The sequence below is a fragment of the Pelmatolapia mariae genome, linkage group LG18, assembly GCF_036321145.2.
Source record: "Pelmatolapia mariae isolate MD_Pm_ZW linkage group LG18, Pm_UMD_F_2, whole genome shotgun sequence".
Classification (NCBI taxonomy): Eukaryota; Metazoa; Chordata; class Actinopteri; order Cichliformes; family Cichlidae; genus Pelmatolapia; species Pelmatolapia mariae.
Window position 1 is genome coordinate 9,818,413 of NC_086243.1, and position 22,280 is coordinate 9,840,692.

The following is a 22,280-nucleotide window of genomic DNA, read 5'->3' on the forward strand; positions in this document are numbered from 1 at the left end:
CAGCTCTATTAATACAAATGAACTGGGAATGGCTTTGTCGCCAGAAACAGAGAGGGTCGTCTAGGGTCAGGGGTTTAATCTCTGGCTCCTCTGGTCCTATTCATGTTGAAGTGACATTGGGTAAGATACTGGACCCCAAGCTACCCCTGATCCATCCATTGGTGTGTGAACATGGGTGTGACAGATAAAAGTCTTTAAAGGCATAGGAGTAAAGAGTGTGAATGGGTAAATGGCAGTAACAGCCGATTTAGGTCAAAAGGACTATTTCCTGCTGTATGCTACAGTCATGTGAAAAGTTTTCACCAAAGTCAATGTAATCTAAGTTCCCCTATTAACTTAACTTAACTTCTCAGGGTTTGCATTACTGACATTATATAGCAGCTGGATAGTGTAGTGGTAAGACTACACACCTCTGGAGCGGGGGTCGCAAGTGCGATTCCCGCCCGGTATCTAGTAAGGTTCCTGGCTAGCCCCCCCATGCTAAAAACCAGCCCTGGAGTAGCGCGGCCACGTCTGCAGTTCAGGACGCAAGCATTTCACTGCATGTTCACTATATGTTGTACTGTGTATGTGACAAAGAAAATTTGTGTTTATTTGACCAGTATGTATCGTTAAGCAACAAAACCAACCAAGACATTCCAGGACTCGGTTTTTATACTCTGTCTTTTGAGATTAGCTTAAAACATACGCAGGACAGTGGCTCAGGAGGTAAAATCAGACTGTATCAGCACTTCCAAACCCTGCCTGTCCAAAGACTGCTTTTTATTTATTCATTGCAATTACACCTTTGGTTAAGAGACGAAGGTAGAGACAGGAAGATAGATTACCATAAAGCAGATGAAGACTTTTTCTGCAGTTTGATGGTAATTAGTACATGCAGGCTCTTGTTCTGATCATCGAAGGCTGCCTCTAATTTGACTGTGCCTCTGCATGCTTTGAAATGCAAGGTAATAGGAGGGAGGTAGTTGCACTTTGTTATGGCAAACATGATTATGCAGCTACATTAACTGCTTGAATCCATTTACAACAGATATGTACATGCTCTGTCACTGCACGGGGCTCAAACGATGGCACACAAATGGTAACAGACAGCTCTGTTATTTTGGGAGCTGAATGTTCCCTCATTTGATACTGCTAGTAATCAAGGAAAACCATTTCATATTCACGCAGAGAGAAGTAATAAATTCAATTTTTCTAAACGAGCTCATCGTAGCCATCTTACCGCATTCTTTTTTGGGCTCATCTGATCGGTCCTTGCAGTCCTTCACTGAGTCACACACCTTGGAGCTGTCAATACATTCTCCATTCTTACATAGAAACTTGAGGGGTCCTTCACATTTGGTGGCTGGAACAGGAAAAAAACACAAAAACAGATCACAATCCGCACTAGACACTTCATGAAACTTTATTTCATTTGCATACTCATTCAGAGCCTTGTGCATCAACAAGTGTGAAGTCAAATTAAATATTTCCAGTCACTGAATTACTGAAGACTCATTTGAAACTAGATGCAGCAAATATTCATATTATGCCCCACATAAAAAAAAGTTTTAAAAAAATATTATAATGACTACATTTTAATTTTGGTCCTGTTTCACAGTGCCAGAGTTTAATTTCCTGCAGTTTAATTTAAATTATGCAATACAGTCAGATGAGGGAGCGGTAAAGAAATTCGTCCACAAAAAGCACTGAGTTGGATCCACACAATGTAACACCAGCTGCCATTATAGCAAATGATTCATACTCATGTAAGTTTCTTTAAAGGATATTTCTTTCCATGAAATGACAGCCAATTTTTCACACTGTGGTCTGCATATGGAGAAAAAGCTGCTGAATAGCCAGATACTGTACCTTTCCTCACTGTGTTGTTCTCTGTTTTCTAGTCAGAATGATTTATGTGCAGAGTTCAAGGTTACAAGGCCAGAGGAGGAAAATTGCTCTTAGCTCATCTCCAAAATTTGAAGCCAGTCACAGTTCACCACTTAAAGAAGTCTGATATGGAAAGGAACAACTTGGAATGGACTTCATAGTGAAATGAAAAAAAAATGAAATAGAAAAGTGAGTAAAAGTTGATGTGCTGTGAGCAAACAGTGACCTGGAGGGCTGAAAAATGAAGAAAAAGTGGAAGTACCAAAAACTGCAGTTCCTCAAATCCCCACTTATGGTTGGTTCCATAAGTATGGCAAGCTAGGAAAACATGCTAATTGTATTAGTGTATGTCTATAAATTAGATCTGTATTCATTACATATAAAGTGAATTATTTTAAGACTTTGTTTAAATTTTGATGATTATGGCTTCAAGCCAGAGATGTGAAGTAAAGTTAAAGTACTTTTTGAATTTTTGAGCAACTGTTCTTTGAGTATTTGGGGGGAGGGGTTATTTATTTTTTTACTTGTTACATTTTTTTAACAAACATTTCTAAAACAGGCTTTTTACTCTAGGTTTAAAACATTTGAGGGTAAAAAATAGTCTCTAACATGTCCCCCTCACCAGTCCATGAAATGTAAAATACTGGCGACCGCCTTGTTCTTTAATTATCGTGCTCACAAACTTGGGTGGACACCAGCTTTTTTATGGTTGGGTGGCAAAATTTTACTTTTTTAATTTCACCCCATCAAAACTTTTTATTAATGAGTAAATAACAGCCTTATAACAATGCTAATATGAACAGCAACCTCATTGGATCCAGACTAAGCATAAGATTTCTAAACAATTAAATTTTTACTTATTTCACCACTATAGCCTTCAAAAAATGACAAAGGATAGTGTTTTAATAATAGATACAGACTGGTCTAGGAACAGGAAGTTCCAGGATGGAAAGTGTTTATTTTATGATCCAGTGAATTTTACTATAAAAGTATAGGGGGGGAAGTGCAAAAGCTATAAAATGAAATCAACAATAAGTAAGAAACTGAAGAAAGAAGGCAGCAGCAGCAAAGGACAGAGAAGAGAAGCTCAAAATCCTCAACAATCAGCTTCAGGTATGCGCCCTCATTTTACGTCACAGTAAACCATGTTTGATCCTAACAGCTTGTTTCAGACTGTTTTGCAGTTTTCTTAGTGTTTCCTTTTCTACATTTACAAAGAGTCAGAAGAAGAGGGCAAAGACAATCAAAGAAAGGAGGATAAAGAACAGATAACAATAAAGGGTGAAGACAAGGTAAAGGACAATGCAGGGAAACAATGTCTGAGAAACTGAAAAGATGGCACAATTAAAGAGGGGCAAAAAAGAATGGGTTAGGTTTCATCCTAAATCCTTACCACCTTTCCCCCTTCCTACCTTACCCACTCCCTCCTCATTCTGCCACTTGTTTCCCAGCCCTAACCCTTACCCCACCTCCATTACTTTCCATCTATAAAAATACTGTAAATAGTTCAATAGCTTTCTGATGAAATACATTTAATTTGCTTTTGTGTTCATTTTTGTAAATCTTATTTAAGCAAGCAGGAGTCTCATGAAATCAGTCCAAATAGTTTTCATGTCGGTATAAACATTGTGCATATTAAGGGGATGTTTAGAGTGTCAGTCTTTATTTTTGAAGGGTTCTGATGTTTCTAGGAGTGAGTTTTATAAAGTTTCACCTGCCTCTGTCTGCCCAGTGTCTATGTGACTGTTTAATCGGGAAAGTCAGTCAAGTTAACTTATCAAAGCAAAGCACAGCGTTAGCACAAAAGCTAATGCCAAACTGTAGTCCACATGTCCATCTTTCTAATCATCTTTGAGTTGGACTTTTTTGAACACAATTTATTATTAAAAAAGTACTTTTATATGACATTAATAGTTGTGATTCTTAAGGATTAGACTATTGGCTGTGATTCAGGCTTCACTGGCTTCAATGTAATCAGATTACTAATGATGCTAGAGAATGAGGTGAAAAATATTTACAGCATTATTACAGAATAAATAATTTACAGTAGAAGCAAGTCTTGACTCAGTAAAACTACACAAATATTGCAGGTCTTTTAGCCAAAAAAATCCTGGTGGGCTTATAAAACTGCTTGTGTTGAAAGGTATTTCACATAGGCAGACGTGCAAAAGGCAGAGACTGAGACAGATACATGAAGGAAGAAGATGGGGGAGCAGACATGGAGGAGGACAGACACTCACTGCCAAACACAGTGACAGGTGAACCCACCGTTAACGCATCCAGATTCATCGCTGTGGTCAGGACAGTCGTGGACCTTGTTACACTGCTTGGTGCCGTGTATGCAGGAACCATCACCGCACTGGAATTCATCAGGACGACACGTCAACAGAGCTGTAACAGGCAAGAGATTGAAATTTTAAATTTGATTTTAATGACTTCAAGAGGAGCATAAAATCATGTGGTCGAATCCAATACAAGACCAGCTGTGGCATTTTAATCACTCGGTTTCTCTCCACATTTGTGTCCCATAAAGAAGAGGAATTGCTTTAAAAACTTTTCTTGAAACACTGAAAAATATTGAGAAATGGCATATACTGCACTTCTATTAATTCACAGTCTGTGTAAGGCACTGCCGAGGACAGAGACAGTCAACCTGAGGGCGTGTGATGAATGATTTTCAATATAGTAACACAAAGATGGAGGCTCCAAGAAGCCACACCAAATTTTATTAATATCCCAAGCACAGACAAGCTTTTCATCAACAGTGCCCGGTATGCTCATATAACTCCCTCTAAACCGCACTAAAAAGCAATATATGTGACAGAGGGATATGATTAAGTGTTATCACAAGACGAACAGGACACAACGAGCCTAACAGAGGGATGCTGCAGTCTGGACACGCATGTCCAGACATGTATGCACATAGATATGATCATCCATGTTTCTGTGCATCTCTGAGGTAAATCTAGAGATTTGAGTGAGCAATAAACTGGTGGTGCATACTGGTATAGATACATGTGCATGTATATTCATAAGAGTGCAGAAGCAACAGTGTAAAACTGATGAATCACAGCAGGAGCATTTGTCCTCTGCTGACAAGCTGGAAGGAAATTTCAATTTTTAGGCAAAGAAATCCTCGTACAGACATAAGGGTGTGCGAATACACCAAAGGTGGTGAACATATGAGTTTAAATGTGTAGCACGGGAACTTGTGGACAAAGATGAGGTTGTGTCCCTAACCACCCCCAGCCTTCCTCCCATCCTTAATGCAGATATTCTGTTGGCTAATAAAACATCAATCTCCTGTAAGTGCAGTTTATATGACACACCACAGAGTGAGAGTTGTGCATTTGATGTGTGCACCGCACATCTTGATAATGAATAGTGGGACTATCTGGGCTTCACACTCTGGCTTAGTGAGACAGGAGCTTCAGGGCTCCCCCATCCATGACCAGCTAATAGGAAAACCTGTCTTATCACAAGGCCCCATCTTCACACAGTGTTTATCAACAGAAACACATTCTTTACCTGACACATTTAGGAGGAAAAAACTCAATATCAACTCCCAGCAGAGAAGAAATGTGCTAAATGATAGAGCGTCAGCTCAGAGGAGGGAAGAAATATTGCTGTTGAAGATTATCTATTCCACCATCTCAAAGCAAATAAACAAAAACAAAATATAACGTTAATTTAACAACTTCACAATTTCTGGATTCATCTGAAGACGTGCAACATGTTTAATATTAAAGTGCCCACCTAGTGAATAGAATATTCGCAAAACTACTAGAGTTTATTCAGAATCAACCAAACTTAAAAAATAATCAAATCCATCCATAACCTGACCTCTTTGAGATTAAAACAACAATATATATGAAAACTGAACAGCAATTGGAAAGGCCGCAGTTGTACCCAAGATTCTAACGGTTGCCTTAAGCTGGATAAAATACTTCTGCTTATACAGACTTTGATAATGTAGTATCATTTTGTAATGTATAGCACTGCTTTACCACTGATTTAATAGTATACAATAAACCTATATACTTTAATATTGTGTATTAACATAAAATGAGGTAATTTCAAGAAATCAAGAAATGGGTAGAGGCTGGCAATTACAATTTCCCGAAGTGGAGACATCATGCTCGTTCCGAGTTATTTTATGTTTTAATGGGTTTTTAGAGTTCCTCACCGCTCTCTCAGATTGTGCCTCATTCACTAATGTGGGTGTAGAAATGCTATTACCCCGTACCCCAGATAGGTCCACATTCAATATTACTGCTGGATTCATCATCATTAATTATACCAGCAGGAGTATGTTAGTGAGTCAGCGTCATTTAAAATTGCTAGGTATGTGCTTTCTGTTTTCTGCAAACTGGAATGCCCTTATTTCTTTATTAGCTAGCAAATGCACCTTGAGATGTATCATGGAGTGAAACGTCTGAAGTTAAAGCTGTGAAAGTACAAAAGCCTAAAGCAAAAAAAGAATAATTTCATGAGAAAATAAAGCGAAACAATCATGTCTGAGAAAGAAGACAGAAAAGGTACTGCTTTCGATTTTCTTTACTTAGGAGCGACAACAGCTGGACACAAGTAAGATTTGGGCTGCAGTAACTGAGGTGGATGTTGCATGAGCTGAGAAACAGCCAGTGACCTGATGACCACCAGGTTTCCTTTTTCTACAGAAAGCAGAAAAAGGTTGACATCAAAGTTAATGGAAAAGGAAGGAAGCAGGTGCAGGACAAGGACCGACTAAACTGTCAGTCCCAAGATAAGAAACTTACTACAATTATTGAAAAGACATGCATAAATGGGACATGCAAGTGATATACAAGTTTCATCCAACAAGGATGAAAGCATTTTTAATGAATGCGGTTATGATATGCTAAGTATTTAAGCCTGAGGTATAATCCCAACTGTGTGCAAAATTAACTTTGTTTCTTCTTCTGTTTTGGCCTTTGAATTGGTGAAAACTAGTAGAGAAACAGGCTGCTTATTAAAATATGTAAAAACTGTATGTACAGCGCTGAATAGCTTTATTAGAGCACCTGTCAAAAAAACCCAGAAAACACAAATATTTTAAAAACTCGCTAGAAACATAAGAATTACTGAATTCACTAATCTATGAGTTTCTGGCTAGACTGACACATGTAAGTAGCTAAAGTGAATTTCTGTGTATAAGATGACAACAAATCTGGAACAGACGGCAGCAGATTTGCAATTTATCCCACACAGATTGTATGTAATTGCCAACTTGACCCTATTCAATCACAAACTGATAGCAGATTGACTCCATCTTATTGCTGTCTTGATCCAGCAAGACAGCAATAAGATGGAGACAGTCTTCAAAGTTGCTTTGAAGATGACAGCTGATTACAAGTGGCCATTATTTATGTAAACATGTGATTCTGAAATGTCTTCATACGTACTCAGATAAAAATCTCAGATAAACTCAAACTCAGATAAAAAATAAAAACCAGATGTGTGCCAGGTACCATTTAAACAGAGATTTCTGCATGAACACTTTTTGAATTAGACCCTTTGAGTGTCTGTTCCTCTATGTTACACAGCATGGGAGATTCATATTATCAAATTTAATGTGGCTGCTCTTGTCCAGTGGTCTTTCTGCATGTGTTCTCCAAGCCAATCAGCTGCTAGGCCCTGTTTTTTAATTCACTCTCATCTCTCACTCTCCCCATCTCTTGGCGCTCGATCTCATCCAACGTGTCTCAACTAATGTCTCCATCAGCCATCTGCTAACTCTGCTTCACCACCAGATTCTACACTCCAGGGGTTCGGCCACTATCTCCAACTTTCATCTGGAATTCAGCACTATTATGTCACTTCTCATCTGAGAATAAGCGCAAAATATGCTTCCATTTTGCATGCTTATATTTCTGCAATAGATGTAGCTCTTTTTTCTCCTTAATTATCTGTAATTAACAAACTATGAATAGTTATTCTTTTTTTGTATATTGCATTGTGGGTTTAACAGTGAACATCAAAGGCACACATAAGCATTTCTGTATGCTAGCTGGGATGTTATACATAGCTTATTCCTTTAACGCTTGCATGTAATCTCTCTCTCTCTCAACCTTGCTACATATTTTATATGTACCGAAAGACTTTCAGACAGTGCAGCGTTTTCTTTTATCACTGTAAGCTGAGAAGACAGCCTTGAATCGACATAGTTATACGCAGCAGAGAACATACATAAGCTACTGCAACATTAAAAAGAGAAAAAGGTTACATATGTAGATTACAGTTGTTGGAAGACAAGCAAACATAGAAAGAAAGGAAGCAGAACAAGACACTCACGGCAGTCTGACTCATCAGATTTGTCTTTGCAGTCAGGATCTCCATCGCACTTCCAGGTCAGTCGCACACACTCGCCATTGGCACAGCGAAACTCCCCACTGGTGCAGTTAGCTCTGCGGTTGGGCAGGTATGGGGCTCCATCACCTCCGCAGCGCTCGGGCCCCTCGTCTGAACTGTCGGAGCAGTCAGGGTCGCCGTCACAGCTCCACATGAGCGGCACGCACTCGGAGGTGTTACAGCGGAGGTGGTTGGGCCCACAAGTCAGAGGGGAGGTGCACTTCAGCTCATCGCTGCCATCGCCGCAGTCATCATCACCATCGCACACGTAGACGGTGGCTAAACATTTGCGGTTGGCACACATGAACTCACCGCTGGGACAGGCCTTGGCATCTGAGGACCAACAGAGACAGCAAAACTCACATGAGGGACTGCACGCTTGGTTCTCATGACAGTGAAGTAGGGACGGTGTAGCATTTATTATCAGATTGCAGTTTGTGCAGCAGAAACCGTTACCCTGGCTGCTGAAAAGGAAATCTGAGGAATCTGTTTGAAGGCCGTTGCTTTTAATCTTTTGCAGACTGCCTTCACACAACATAAAACTACACTAAAATGTAATACTTTCATAACCAGAGAACTGTACACTTTTAGTCAAATAAGTAAATATAAAAGTTTCAGGTCTTGCTAGAGCTGCAGAGCATTGAGAGCAAGTAAGACCGAAGACTTATTGGCTTAAAGTCATTTCAAGCAGATGGGCACAGACACAGAAATAGTTTCCCAGACTGGCTAAAAGTCAATAACATAACAGAGACAAAGAGAAAGCTGGGAAGGATAACGGTGATTAGGAAAATGGTGAGAGGCTTTCTCTCCTACCTTTTCCAGGGTATTTTTCTGTATCTAGTCATGTCTAACTGAAAGCACTCTGGATGCGAAGAAAGCCAGGGAACCCGCTGTGAGCCCATAGGTGCTCAGAGGCCGGCACAGGGAGAGGAAGGATTTGATATTTACACAAACCACGGGGAGTTCAGCTTTAACGCCAGTGCCTTTGGCTGCTGCGGCTGGTTACTGGAAAGGATTGCTGTTTTGCTACATTTTACACAGAATCAGCAAATTGTAAAGCTGTAGCATATTGTCACTGACCTGCAGCAGACACCATGTATTTTTTGAGTATCAAGCATACATGCTATTTTAAACTATTACTGATCAAAGCAGGGGGAAGTTTTTAAATAGCTTCAGATTAAACTGCAGCATTTCTGCATCAAAAGTATCACTGCTGTGAAAGGTAGTGATCGGCTGAACAGCTAAACATTGCAACAAAACAGCATGAAAAGAAGCTTATAGCATAAAAGAGCAGAAATTGAACATCTTAATATACATCATGAAACATCATGAAACCACTGCTTCTCAGTTAAACTGGGTGAACACATCTTAAGCTAGCAAAAACACTGGATGCAAGATAGTGACTTACTTACTATCCTACGTAATCACACCATATGTTACAATTACTATCTCTTCTTTTCTCTGCTAACATCACTGTTAATTAATTCACTGATATGAACACGACTGCCTCAGAAGCTTGGGAAAAAGCAACTGATGTGAACATAAGTGTCATGGATTCAGTTCAGCGACAGGGTTTATAGTTATTAATATTAAAGACTCTGCATCTGATTCTCATGTGTCTGCTGTCCCCGGTATGCCTCTGCCCACACTCTATACTAATTTGGCACTAAATAATTAAAGAGATTCAATGAACAAGTGCGTTATTACACAGGGGGAAGGCCATTAGCACTTTACATCAGTGCCCTGGTTGAATTCCAGTTGGGACAGAATTTCAAGATTTCTGAGCAACTTTGAGCCCACAGACCATCTGCTGATGATGTTGTACAAGGCAGTGGGTTTTAAATGATAAATAAATCACAGAGGGAACAAGCACTTCACCCAGTGGATGTTTAGTAAGATTTATTATACGATTTTCTTTTTATACAAGTTGTTGTGTCTGCTGGAAAAAAAGCAGAAAAGATCATTAAAACATGAATTTGCAACATTTTGTTTGGTTATACATCTCATGTTAAGGTCATTTAAATGACAGGCCAAGTACAACTAGTACTTATAGCACATTTCTACTCAACTATAGCACTCAAAGTGCTTTCTACACACACACACACACACACACACACACACACACACACACACACACACACACACACACACACACACACACACACACAAACAGGCTCAATACACCAAATAGATCCATCGGGTGTCAGGACATTTCAGAGTTTAATATCTTGCCCAACGATACTTTGGCAGGTGGTCTGGGGGAGCCAGGGATGGATCCATCAATCTCCTGATTGGTGGATGACCTGCTCTGCTACATTGGTTCCAACTGTAAATAGAACTGTCCTTTGACAATGCTGTCAAAGTGGTGCCTCCAGGTATACAATATTTACTGCATTCACTTCAAGGAGCTTAATCTCAACTCTTTTGCAAGTTGAATTGTTTTGTTCTCCTAATTAGAATATTCCCCTGAGGCTAACAATAAAATATTGGCTTGGCATAGAGTTTTAAACCAGACTCCCTCTATGATGCAACCCTCCCATTTATCTAGGCTTGGAACCAGCAGTGGGAGCACACTAGCCTTTTTTGTTTACTTGACACAAACATGAGGTTCTTGTTAAGCATAGATGAACAGTGGCACCGTTTTGGGTGCATTTCAGTGAAATTGCTCTCTTTTTTGAGCACCCGGGTCAGACGCTTCTTGAAAGAGACATCACTGCTGAGTGATGCAGATATGTTTACCTCACTTTAGCACTACAAAGCATGTTTGATTTTGCTCTATTACATTAAAGGGAAAGCAAACACATTTACAGACGATATCTCCAAAAGTGTACAAACTCACACCAAAACAATTTAGATGGATAAACAGCACTACAGGCCAGAGACAAAAAAATATATACGTTTGATTTGGGGGTGAAATGTCCCTGAACCCTATGAGGTCTAAACGTATCCTGTTCTATCAGACTGAGATTTTTTTGTTTTTATTTTTTATTGTTTTGGAGTCATCAAGTCACTGAGGACTTTATACTATACTGGTGGCACTCAGCTAAATGCTACCACTACCTTTTAATTCCTTGGCTGGGAGAAGCTTTCCTATGACTACCATTCTGGTAGTCAGAGGCTGGCAGCATAACCCACTTAACTTCTTCTGGCAGCTTTGATGATGGGAGATTGTTGCCAGCGGCAACCAACGGCTCAGATGTAGTGGGAAGAAATGACTGGTCGCTCTACTCACGTTAGCATTACAACTGATAAGTGTGGACCGCATGTGTGTGCGTGCATGCGTGTAAGTGTGTGTGAGATGAGTCTGAGTGTGTTGGGGGGGAAAAGGTGAAATGAAGTGTGAAAGGTAAGGAAATTATTTGGAGTGCAGGAAAAGAGAAAAAAAGGGAAAAAATAAGAAAAGAGATGAGAATAAAGTCTTCCAGGTTTTATGTTAGCATGCAAAAGCTTTATATATTTTTATCTGTTGACACACAAATACCTGTGACCGTGTCCATCACTTTCTATACAGCTTAATGTCCTCTTAGCTTTCTCATAGATATTCATAACTTTAAACTTAAGAGATGACTCAAACCTGTCCGGTCTGCTTAGAGAATTAAGGTTCACTGCAGCAAGGTGACTCAAAGACACACACACACAAACTCACACTGCTGGCTAGTTGACATGGGTCACAGTGGCTCACCAGGGAAATATCTCAGTGACTGCCCTTTCCTGTAATGCCACGCACATAATAACTGAACAACCACAGTTTTAACAAAGATGGGGCAACTCTCTCATCCAGAGAAACAATCAGGACATGATATAGGGTACAAGATGGGAGTCAAAGTGTCCGTGTTATCATTACTGCCTGAAAACGTAGATCGACTGAGGGCCAATAGGTGAGGACAAAAGAGACACACAATGAGCACTGATACGAGACAAAATAGCCGCCGTTTGGCCAAATTGAAAACCTGTCTAGATTCCAATTAGCAGAATGTAATTGTGAAGAAACTTTGTCAGTACACGCCCCTTTAGATGTGTTAAATGGTCTTTTGTGAAGGCTTTATCTCAGTTTTACCCAGTTCAGTTTCACTCCAGGGACACTGAGACAGCTGTGAGGAATGCAGGATTTGTCTGTTTGCTTCATACTGTCCAAGAAATGTTAAATTTAAATAAAGACACAAAGCGAAAAGATAACTGTAAAAAAAAAAATCATATTCATGCACCAGGCAGGCTACCCAAGCTGACATTTAGCGCAACTGCAAACACACAGAAGATGAAAACACAGAACTCCAGACCAGTTCCAGTGCCTTGCAGTAGATCCCAGTTGACAGACATGCTCAGAAAAATGCTTGGGGAGTAAATGCACATAAATCTTCACATGCTGAGAGTTGAGGCTACAGTCCAGCTTTCTTGCGGAGCCTCTCCAGAGTTACTGCTTAATGTAATGTTGATCAGGGAAAGCTTTCTCTGGTGAGGGCTAGATTCTACTTAATACATAATTCAGCATGTGGATGACTCAATTAGTAGGATGCCTCTGCAAGATTTACTTTTTCCAGTCAGCGGCACGCTATGCACTTCGTAAATTTCTACTAATAGCGGAACGTGCGGGAGCTGACTGAGGAGGTTCCAGCTTAGTCAGTTTTGGGGGTACAATTTGCCTGCTTATAGCTCAGTAAATACAAGGGTTGGAAAAGAAGAAACGTGTTCCTTGTGAGCATGCTCAAAAGTATAACGTAACAATCACAAAATGGAAGTTTGTGTCGAAAGTATTTCTCACAACTTACACAGAATATCCAATCAAATGTGAGTTTGCCCCTCAAAGCATCTATTTTCCGAGTCATACTGTGGCACAAGACAAACAACACATGCTCTCTGCTTTTCAGATATTTGACCATATTATTAGATGCAGCTCCATGTGATTAATAGTGCTAATAATCAACTATTATTTTCTTTGTGAACCTTTTTGGCAACCAAATAGGATGCTACAAGTGCAGTGAAGTTAATATCAGTTGATATGTCAGTACTAGAATGAGCTATTTTTGATTTTCTCCCAGTGGGGTCCAGACAGGGCTGCAGTATCCCAGGTCACTAAGTTTATATTAAATGATTCACCAGTTAGTCCATGTGAGTTCACGTCAATAATTCAATAATAATGCAGTCTAAACAGAAACCAGAGCCTTTTAAACGTAAACCGTTAAGAGTCAGGTTAAGTAAGCTTCACATCAGGTGCTTAGCTAGGTAAGTTTAGCAGACTACGTGGCTTAGCCCCTGTGGTTGTCGCGCAAAATAGATGAACTCAGTAAACTAACAGCAATTGATTCAATTCGATCCAATTCAGTTCAATCAGACGCCAACAATCAGACGACCCCTTATGAGCAAGCACTTGGCGACAATGGGAAGGAAGATCTCCCTATTAACAGGAAGAAACCTCCAGCAAACCAAGGTCAGTGAGGGCGAGCCATCTGCCTGGTTGGGGGTGAGGGAAGTGAGACAGAACAAAAGACAAGCAGTGGAAGAGAGCCAGAGATTAACAATAACTAATTATGAGAAATATAGATCCTGGACCTGGTGAAAGGGGATTTTGAGCACTCAAACTGCCTAAGAACAGCTCTAAAGCAGCACCTAAACACATTTTGGTTTTGTTCAGAATCCGCTTAATCGGCTCCGAAAGTCTTATATGATCAGAGATGGTAGCAGAATTTGTTTGCACTTGGTGAATCTGTTTAACTTTGGATGCTCAGTGGTGCTGAAGGGGTTTCAGATCTTCAATTTATCATTTAAAATATCCAATTATCATATGCGCACTGAGAGATTTAGAAATATATTTGCAGCGCAGCTAGCTGAGCTGTTGGGAGCAAAATGTAACTGAAAATACATAGTGTTCATTAAAAAGTTTTACTTTTAAATCTTTGAAAGGTCACGAAAAAGTAGGTCTTGACTGACACAGATTTAATACAAAAATCTAAAATTGTAAAACAAACTAAAAGATCTTGATACAGTGATTATTAAAATCTATATGTTAAAAAAACCAAAAAACGTATTTTACATCCAAATTGTTTTGACTTTGTTGTTTTGATATCAGTTGGAGGATAATGTTGGAGCGGACTATAATTTTTGTGGAGTGGAGATGAGAACATTACTTTTACTTGTATTGCATTTTATTTTATTGCGCATGATGGTAAAGTGTAAACTGCACTAGAGAAACAACTGCATTATGCCACAAACACAATTACAGCTCTGCACAGATAACAACAAACAGCATGCTAACACAAAGCTAGTGAAGAATCCAGAGTGACGTTAAAGCTCAGTCTATTCTTACAGCAGCCCAGCAGCCAAAGCCTGCTATTTAACAGGTAAGAAAGGCAGTGATGAGCCGTCAGGCTTGAAACCTCCTTTTCTGTTTCTACAGTAGAATCACAGTGGAGATCGTTTTGAAGTCTCTTTGGGCTGTTTTTTGTTGTTAGCTTTGTGTTCAAATCTAAATACCAAGAGAAAGCTGGTATGTACGCTCTCATTAGGCTAGGTACAGGGATTTGTGTTTGTGGTGTTGTCAATAAAAACTTGTATTGTTAACTGGTAAATATGTAACAATGCATTTTAGTCTTGTTATGGAGTAATGTGAAAGTAATGTAATAAGTAATCTAATGAATTGCTTTCTCACAGGAGTATTTGAGTAATGTAAAGCAGTACTTTAAGAAAAAAGTAAATATCCCTTATTGAGAATCCCTGCAGTAATAAGAGAAGGATAAACACTATTTACTAATGAAAGCTGTCAAGCAAACCTCAAAGGTGAATGTGTTAAACTGTTTTGTGAACATCACACTACTATTAGGGTTGTTACTCCACATCAATCAGGTATAGCCCAACACTGGAATCACTGTGCAGCTCACTGAGATGGACTAAAGACATAACACTGCAAAATCAATGGTTAGTACCTCCAGAGCAGATCAGCTGCAAGGTTACATTTAAAAGCCTCATGTCCTTGATTTAAACATCATCTTTCAGGTTGGCATTGGGCCCAATCATCAGATAAACTGGCCTGAGCAGCATTTAATAGGCCTAATTTGTGATGCTATCTAGCACTGTGCTCTGCTTGTACTGGACAGAGCTTATTCTAAGTGGTCATACTGAGAGGAGTTTCCCTCTAGAGGTATTCTGGCCTCTGCCTGGGTGGGCGACAGCCTGCTGCCTGCCCTCGTGTCACTACTGAGAGGCTTAAGACTGCCACATCAATACAGACATTAGAATGAAAGAAGGATTAGCCCAGGCTAGACCGGGCCTCAATGGACAGTGCTATGAAAAGCCATCTAAGCTAAGAAGGCATTAGATCTAAAGTCGATGGAATCACTACCACTTGCTCTGCAGTGAGTGCGTGGGGCCTCTTTGAAACCTTGAGTCCACAACAAGCTACTCGCAAGCTGATCATTGAAGAATAAGTCAAAGCCATAAGGAGCTGAGTATTAATATATAAGCAACAGTTTCTCTCATTTATGCATTAATTTTCTGCCAGATTGATAAGGCTTCCTCTCCAAATAAAAACTCAACATTGGCTGTGTTCTTAACAAATAAACATGAATGGCTTATATGCCAGGCAGACGCGATCTCAACACCCACGCACACCCAAACAACCGAGGAGTTAAAGATGCCAGAAAAAGAGGAACATCGTCATTAATATAGGATAATAAGGAGATGGCTTATTTCTCTCCCTCTGCGCATTTGCTGCCACGTGCCATCTTCAAAGTCTAAACATCACACCCCCCACGGCTCTGCTGCCTCAATCATTTCTTCTTGACGTGAAGAGGCAGAGGAGAGAGAAAGAAGGAGAAGAAGCCAATTCTTCACGGCTCCTCAGAAGTAGGGCAAGGATAGTCCCTGCAGGGGACTGGGGGTGGGGGTAGCCGCACGATTGAGTTGCCTGATTGGCTGGGCATGAGGTGATGTCATTTTTTAAGGTTGTGAGGGCCCTGCAGTGGAAAGACTGAAGACTTGAGGTTTGGAAAGGACAGAAACGTCCAAAGATCACCAGAAAGCTGCAAATATCTGATGGTTTCACACCAAAGATCGTTCCACATCAAAGGGGACTGTTGTCAAGTGCAGCTGGCTTTAATTCAAAACTCACTTCAAATCCATCTAATTATAACGAGTGTTCCCCACTGCGCTTTAATGTCGTACGCCTTTGGATGATAAGTGAGATCAGAAAAGATAAAACCCTATGAAATACAAAACAGGAGGAATCTGGGTTCTCGTTATTCGACTGCTTGTCGAGTCATTCGCTTCTGCACATCCATCACTGGTGAAATCTGGACCAAAATGTCCTCTGCAAATGCACTCAGTGGTTAAACGTGGAAGTAAAACCATCTGATCGGGGTATTTATTTCATTATGGTAAGTGAACTGACTCAGATAAACTCACCAGACGCACAGTCCTCCTCGTCAGCGCCATTCTCGCAGTCTTTCTCCCCATCACATCTCCATGACAACGAGACACACTTGTTAGTTGATCCCCCACAGTCAAATTTCTCTGGAGGGCACGTCTGTTTGCCTGTGGGCAGAGATAAAAGAGATAGGGAGATTACTGTAGTTTTATGGTCCAATGAAGGCAACAACAACAAATACTACGAGACACAGCTGGACTTTTTATCACCCCCACAATGCTCTTAAAAAAATAATCCAAAACTCCACCACCCTGGTCAATTGATTTTATTGCGTGGGCTGCCTCTCAAGAAACATGCAGGAAGATCATGAAATACAGGAAATGCACGGCTGGCTATAAAGCAAAAGCTCAACGCAGCCCCTCCTCCTCCTCCTTTTCCTGCCAATCTGCTCTAGTTGGCACAGGGTTGGTTTGATCCAGATTACAGTGCGTTTAATATGAAGCATGTTGTTAATTATACATGTTTGCTTACAGTGCGGCCTTAAGCCTTCCAGAAAGAAATCAGACGCACGTGCCAAGTTATCGATCTTTTTGAGTGTTTTATTATATTTAAAATGCCACTTAAAAGCCTTTTTGACACAGGGGACGATATGATGTTCCCCTGCATCAACTTCACTCATTAAACGTGTTCAGAAAAATTTGTGGTTGATATTCGGGGGTCTTATTTAGCACTATAAATTAGATTCACACAGATATTGGTACAACAGTGCTTTAGTTGCTGCACACAGTGTGACAGAAGCTGTTTTAACTGTTTATCCACTTTTTTAAGTAAACTATTTATCCTCATTACCTTTTTAGCTAATTGTATTTTAATTCAATTAAGCATAATTCTGTCCACATATCCTGTCAACTGAATTAGCAATACAAGGTGTAGTTTTCCAGCTACACATCATAGTTGGTACTTATATTCTTGCTGTACACAAACTGACAAACAATGGTATAACAGGATCCTGCGTGGTGTGATAAGTGAGAACAACATCTTTAACGAATACCAATTTAAGAAGCTAAACAGAATCTCTGGCGCTGTCACCAGCAATGTTAGGTGTAAATTGCATTGTGGGTAATTGAACCAGAAAGTGAGAAAGTCTCCCAAGATTTTCAAACAAGGTACATATAGTCAATCTCATTTAGTCAGAAAGCCACCTTTATGATCAAATAGAATTCTTTTTATTTAATGTCAATTCAATATCCATTCATCCATCCATGCACTCACCTATTCATCCATCCATTTTCTTCTGCTTATCTAATTCAAGGTTGAAGCCTATCCCAGCTGTCATAGGGTGAGAGGCAGGGTATACCCTGGACATGTCCCTAGTCTGTCACAGTGCTAACACATAGACAGACAACCATTCACACTTAAACTCACATAGATCGGCAATTTAGAATCACCAATTAACCTAACCCCACTACCTGCATGTCTTTGAACTGTGGGAAGAAGTACCCGGAGAGAGCCCACACAGACACCGCTGGAACATGCAAACTTCACACAGAAAGACCACGGCCAGAGGGAGCACTAGAATCCAAGACCTTCTTGCTTTGAAGCAACAGTGCTAACTACCGCACCACCATGCTGTCCTACGAATCCAATAATCAGAAGATTTTAACTATGACAATTGCATGTTAGTCATTTTTAGTAAAGTATATGTACTGCAGTGCCAGTATCACTACCATTTCAGCAACACAAATAAAGTATAAAGCAGTTATAATTGTGTACAGTCACCCTGTATTGTGTTGAACACTTCAAAGTCACAGCAATACGGGTTATCAGAAACACAAATTTACTTACAAGGATCTCTAAAAAATGGTCTTTAAATAATAAATATTATTATGCAGTTTGGCCACTGTGACTTCAACAGGAAGAAAGGCAATAAAGCTCACATGAATCAAACTTTGGAAGCTACATATTCCCTGCAGCTAAGCCTTTTTGGGCAAAAGGAGTAGACTACCTAACACTGGACACTACATTTTAAACTGAGAGAACATTGAACAATATAAATTACAAATAACAATAAGGTGTCACAACTAGTGTCAATATGCTGATCCTCGTCTTGCCATGTTTCTAGAAGCTATTCCGGGAACTCCAGAATGAGGAACTCCTCCTCATTGCAGTCTGCAGGGTTTCATTATCTCAGTTATTGTAACACGTCCAACTTCAGCAGGAGCTGAACTTTAATTTATTGGCTCCAACAGTTTTCCCTCTGAGTTTATTACACACCAGCAGCCTCAATCTGCAGTAAAGTGAATGATCGTCTCCGAGGTGAGTTGTCCTCATTTGTATATAAACAACAATAGTCACTTCATTAATTACTCCGAATGATCTATTATCCCAGACATGGAAACAGGACCTGTAAGGATCGTTAACGATAATTGATGTGTGTGTTCTTCGTCAACTACACAGAAGATTACACTGAGGTACCGCCAGAAGCTTTCTTGATCATTTCTTACAATATAATGTCAGCATTTAAAACTATTTGTTTATTCTTACAGATTCCTTTCCTCTAAAAATACAGAAACGACCACGGTGTGTCACGTATTCATCTATTTTAATCGTAAAAATGCTGATATTTTTGTTGATATTATTTTTTAATGTGATGACAGGCAGGTCTCAACATTTGCCGCTCTCTTCTGACAGCTGGTGGCGGGGGCGAGTGAGCAGGGAGGATGGCAGACACAGCAAGGTCCTCACCCCAGATGGAAAAAAAAAGTTTGGAGTCCAGTATTTGGAGTATTTCTAAAGAGTGGAGCAATGACATTTACCTGCAATTGTTTTTCAGTCCACAGACAGTACTTCTGAACAAAATGCAGTGTGAGGTAAGTGGATAAAAAAGCTTACTTTGTCACTCAGCAACATAGACATGTAATAAACTAAAAAATATCCCAGATAAAGCCATGCTATTAGACTGGAATAAGTAAAAAATAAAAGGAGTAATCAGATAGTTGGCCTCTTCTACCTCACAGCTCTGCTGTCCAAGAAGTCTGAAGGTGTACGACCTGTGCAAAGCTTTTCATTCAATCATTATGCTCTGTGATATGTTTTATGAATCACACACTGTATGTGTTTCTTTTCACAGTCATCTGTCAAGGACTGATCACTGAAATGATTATAGCGGAGTAAAGTGAAAGAGCGAAAGGCTGGATCATAAAGAAATACATGAAACATGAAAAGATGAAAAAGCAGATGAGGTGGAATTTTTGGCAGAGGAAATAACATACTCTATGAAGGAAGCTGGACCAATGTCAGTCAGACAGAGAAAATTTTTGAAAACGTTTTTAAAAAGTTAGCAGAGAGCAGCAAAAAAATAGAGATGAAAGCTTCAGAGCATAAAAGAATCTATAAGAAGGGAGCTGTGCAATGAGCAAGACACTGTATATAAGGAGGAAGGGAGAGACAAACTGCTGCATGACCTTTCAGATTTTTATCCTAAAGCAAAATCAAAGCCATCCATACCAAGTAAGTGGAAGGAGATGAAGGAGGACAGGCAGGCAGAGCACAGTGTCGAGCAGAATGTGAATCCACCAAGTGGAGGGCGAGCTGTCCTGTCCTCTTAACTGATGACTCTTTAATGAAGCGTGAGCTCCACTCCTCCCAAATCCAAACAAAGAAACCAGACTTCACTACAACAAAGCAGTGGTACCTCACTGCTCATTGTGACAGCTACAGATTAGTGATTTTATAAAGACGCGTAATGAGATTTTTTTTTTTTGCTTGTAAAGGAGGCAACTTAATAAAAGCCAATTACTCACAGACAAGCTGAGAATCAGACTGTTGTTTACCATCTGAGTGAAAAATGAGGTTTCGTCTGCACTGTGTCATCTTGGCAGAAGATGCGTTTAGAATTTATCACCTTTTACAAGACCCAAAGGCTGCGTTCACTTCAACCCTTCAATGGTGTAATAGCTTTATTTTTCCTTTTGATCGTCATAACTGACCTTGTTATTACTGACAGCTTTTTACCTGAAACTTGGCTTTGAATGGAGAAAGTGCAGAAGCTCTTCAATTTGTCAGCTGTCAGTGGGAATTTAGTAACGATACTGTGATAAAAAAGGACTGAAAATGTATTCACCTGATTTGATATACTGAACTGCACCATCATAATGTTACATTACACAACAGCGTGCCATGCAAGTAATCATTTGTAGCATATTTGTATACACTGATGTCTCTTTTGCATATCTTTTGCATATATGATAGCAGATAATGTATAGCATCAATTCATCCTGCAGCCAGCTCATGACAGCTTTGTAAATATGCACTCAGCTTATTGTGAAAGCATGTCTACCTAATATAGATGGTCGCTGTTTGTAATGTGTTCCAATTAAACCCTAGAAATCATCATTCAAAATGTAGAGATTTTTCAGAAGCCTGTTTCTAGTCCTCTACTCCAAATGTCAGTGCTAAAAGTCTTTGATGTGTGCATCCATTCGGCTCTATATGTTTCAGGTGAGGTCACAGGCATTAGCACCTGTGTATGTCAGTGTTGGGGGCTCTGATGGTGAGGAAGATAACGCAGTCATTCTGGCTCAGAGCTAAAAAAGACAGCAAAAAAAGCTCAGATACCGTGAGTCATTCTCAGATTCACTGCTTCATTAAACTGGGTTAGCATGGCCGTGTGAACTTGAATTATAGATTTGGTACAGCAGAGAACATGCTTGCTTCTGGCCAACTACAAGATGGGAAACTGTTATTTTCAGTAACGTACATTAGCAAGTAATGAACTGTGGCATGCACTATTGCTTTATATTAAGTGCTGCTGTGCTCCCTGACTGTTACCTCATCAGTTAAATACAGCCAGAATAATACGGTAAAATTAAATAATAATAAATATTGGTACTTTATTTTATTTTTGGTATTTTAATATTTTGGTGTCAAATCCCAGCAGATAGTGGATGGTGGGTAGAGAGTGAACTAGTTCGAATGCCATCATAGTGCTAGCACGTACGAAAGACCATTTACAGCAAGCCAGATTTTTTTTTTTTAAACTACATGAGTGGATTTATAAACTTGGTGTATTTGTCCTTCAAACGGGATTACTGCAAATATTGCACATCTTCACCTTGTTCATATTTCTCAAGGACTTAAACCGTGATTTAGTGAGATTTTGGGAAACTGTGATAGACCTTTCTCTTTTCATTTCTGCACACTAAAGAAAAGTAGAGTAGAACTACTGAGCTCGTTTCAGTTCTAAAATTATATTCTTGCACTTACAAAACCACGATGCTGGAACTTGGTACAGCCTCAGTTCATCCACTGTCTGAAAATGGTCATTTTGCATCTCTCCCTTTAAGCAGCTAAAATGGCTTAAGCCGACTTCTTCTGACTGGTTGTTCCTTGTAAACAGAAGGTTTAAACAGCAGGTGAGTGAGGCTGCTGTGCTCACAGCGAGAGCTGTGTGCCTGACACGACCATATTACGGATATCCTTGATAAACCTAAAACCTAAGCTTTCTGCTCATAGGGATTACTTGCACACATGTTCATGATGAGCATCCAGTCAAACCACAACTGTTTGAGTCTAACTAAGGTGAAGTGCACCTGTTTCCTCTTATTAAGTCTTGGGACTGTGTAATACAGAAAGTAACTCTGCAATATGGATAAAAATATAATTCTTTAAATCCTGGTATTGTCAG

General features: G+C 39.8%; 1 protein-coding gene across 3 annotated transcripts in view; it reads right to left on the reverse strand.

Annotated features, from left to right (window-relative positions):
- Positions 1–22,280, reverse strand: part of LOC134616493 (low-density lipoprotein receptor-related protein 8-like) — an 81,413-nt gene that overhangs the window by 25,245 nt on the left and 33,888 nt on the right. For all 3 annotated transcript variants that reach the window (XM_063461322.1, XM_063461323.1, XM_063461321.1), the window contains exons 4-7: positions 16,633–16,761; positions 8,182–8,571; positions 4,138–4,260; positions 1,223–1,345 (exon numbers count right to left, since the gene is read on the reverse strand). In XM_063461322.1, the coding sequence (XP_063317392.1) occupies positions 1,223–1,345; positions 4,138–4,260; positions 8,182–8,571; positions 16,633–16,761 (765 nt within the window). The remainder of the gene's footprint in view (positions 1–1,222; positions 1,346–4,137; positions 4,261–8,181; positions 8,572–16,632; positions 16,762–22,280) is intronic.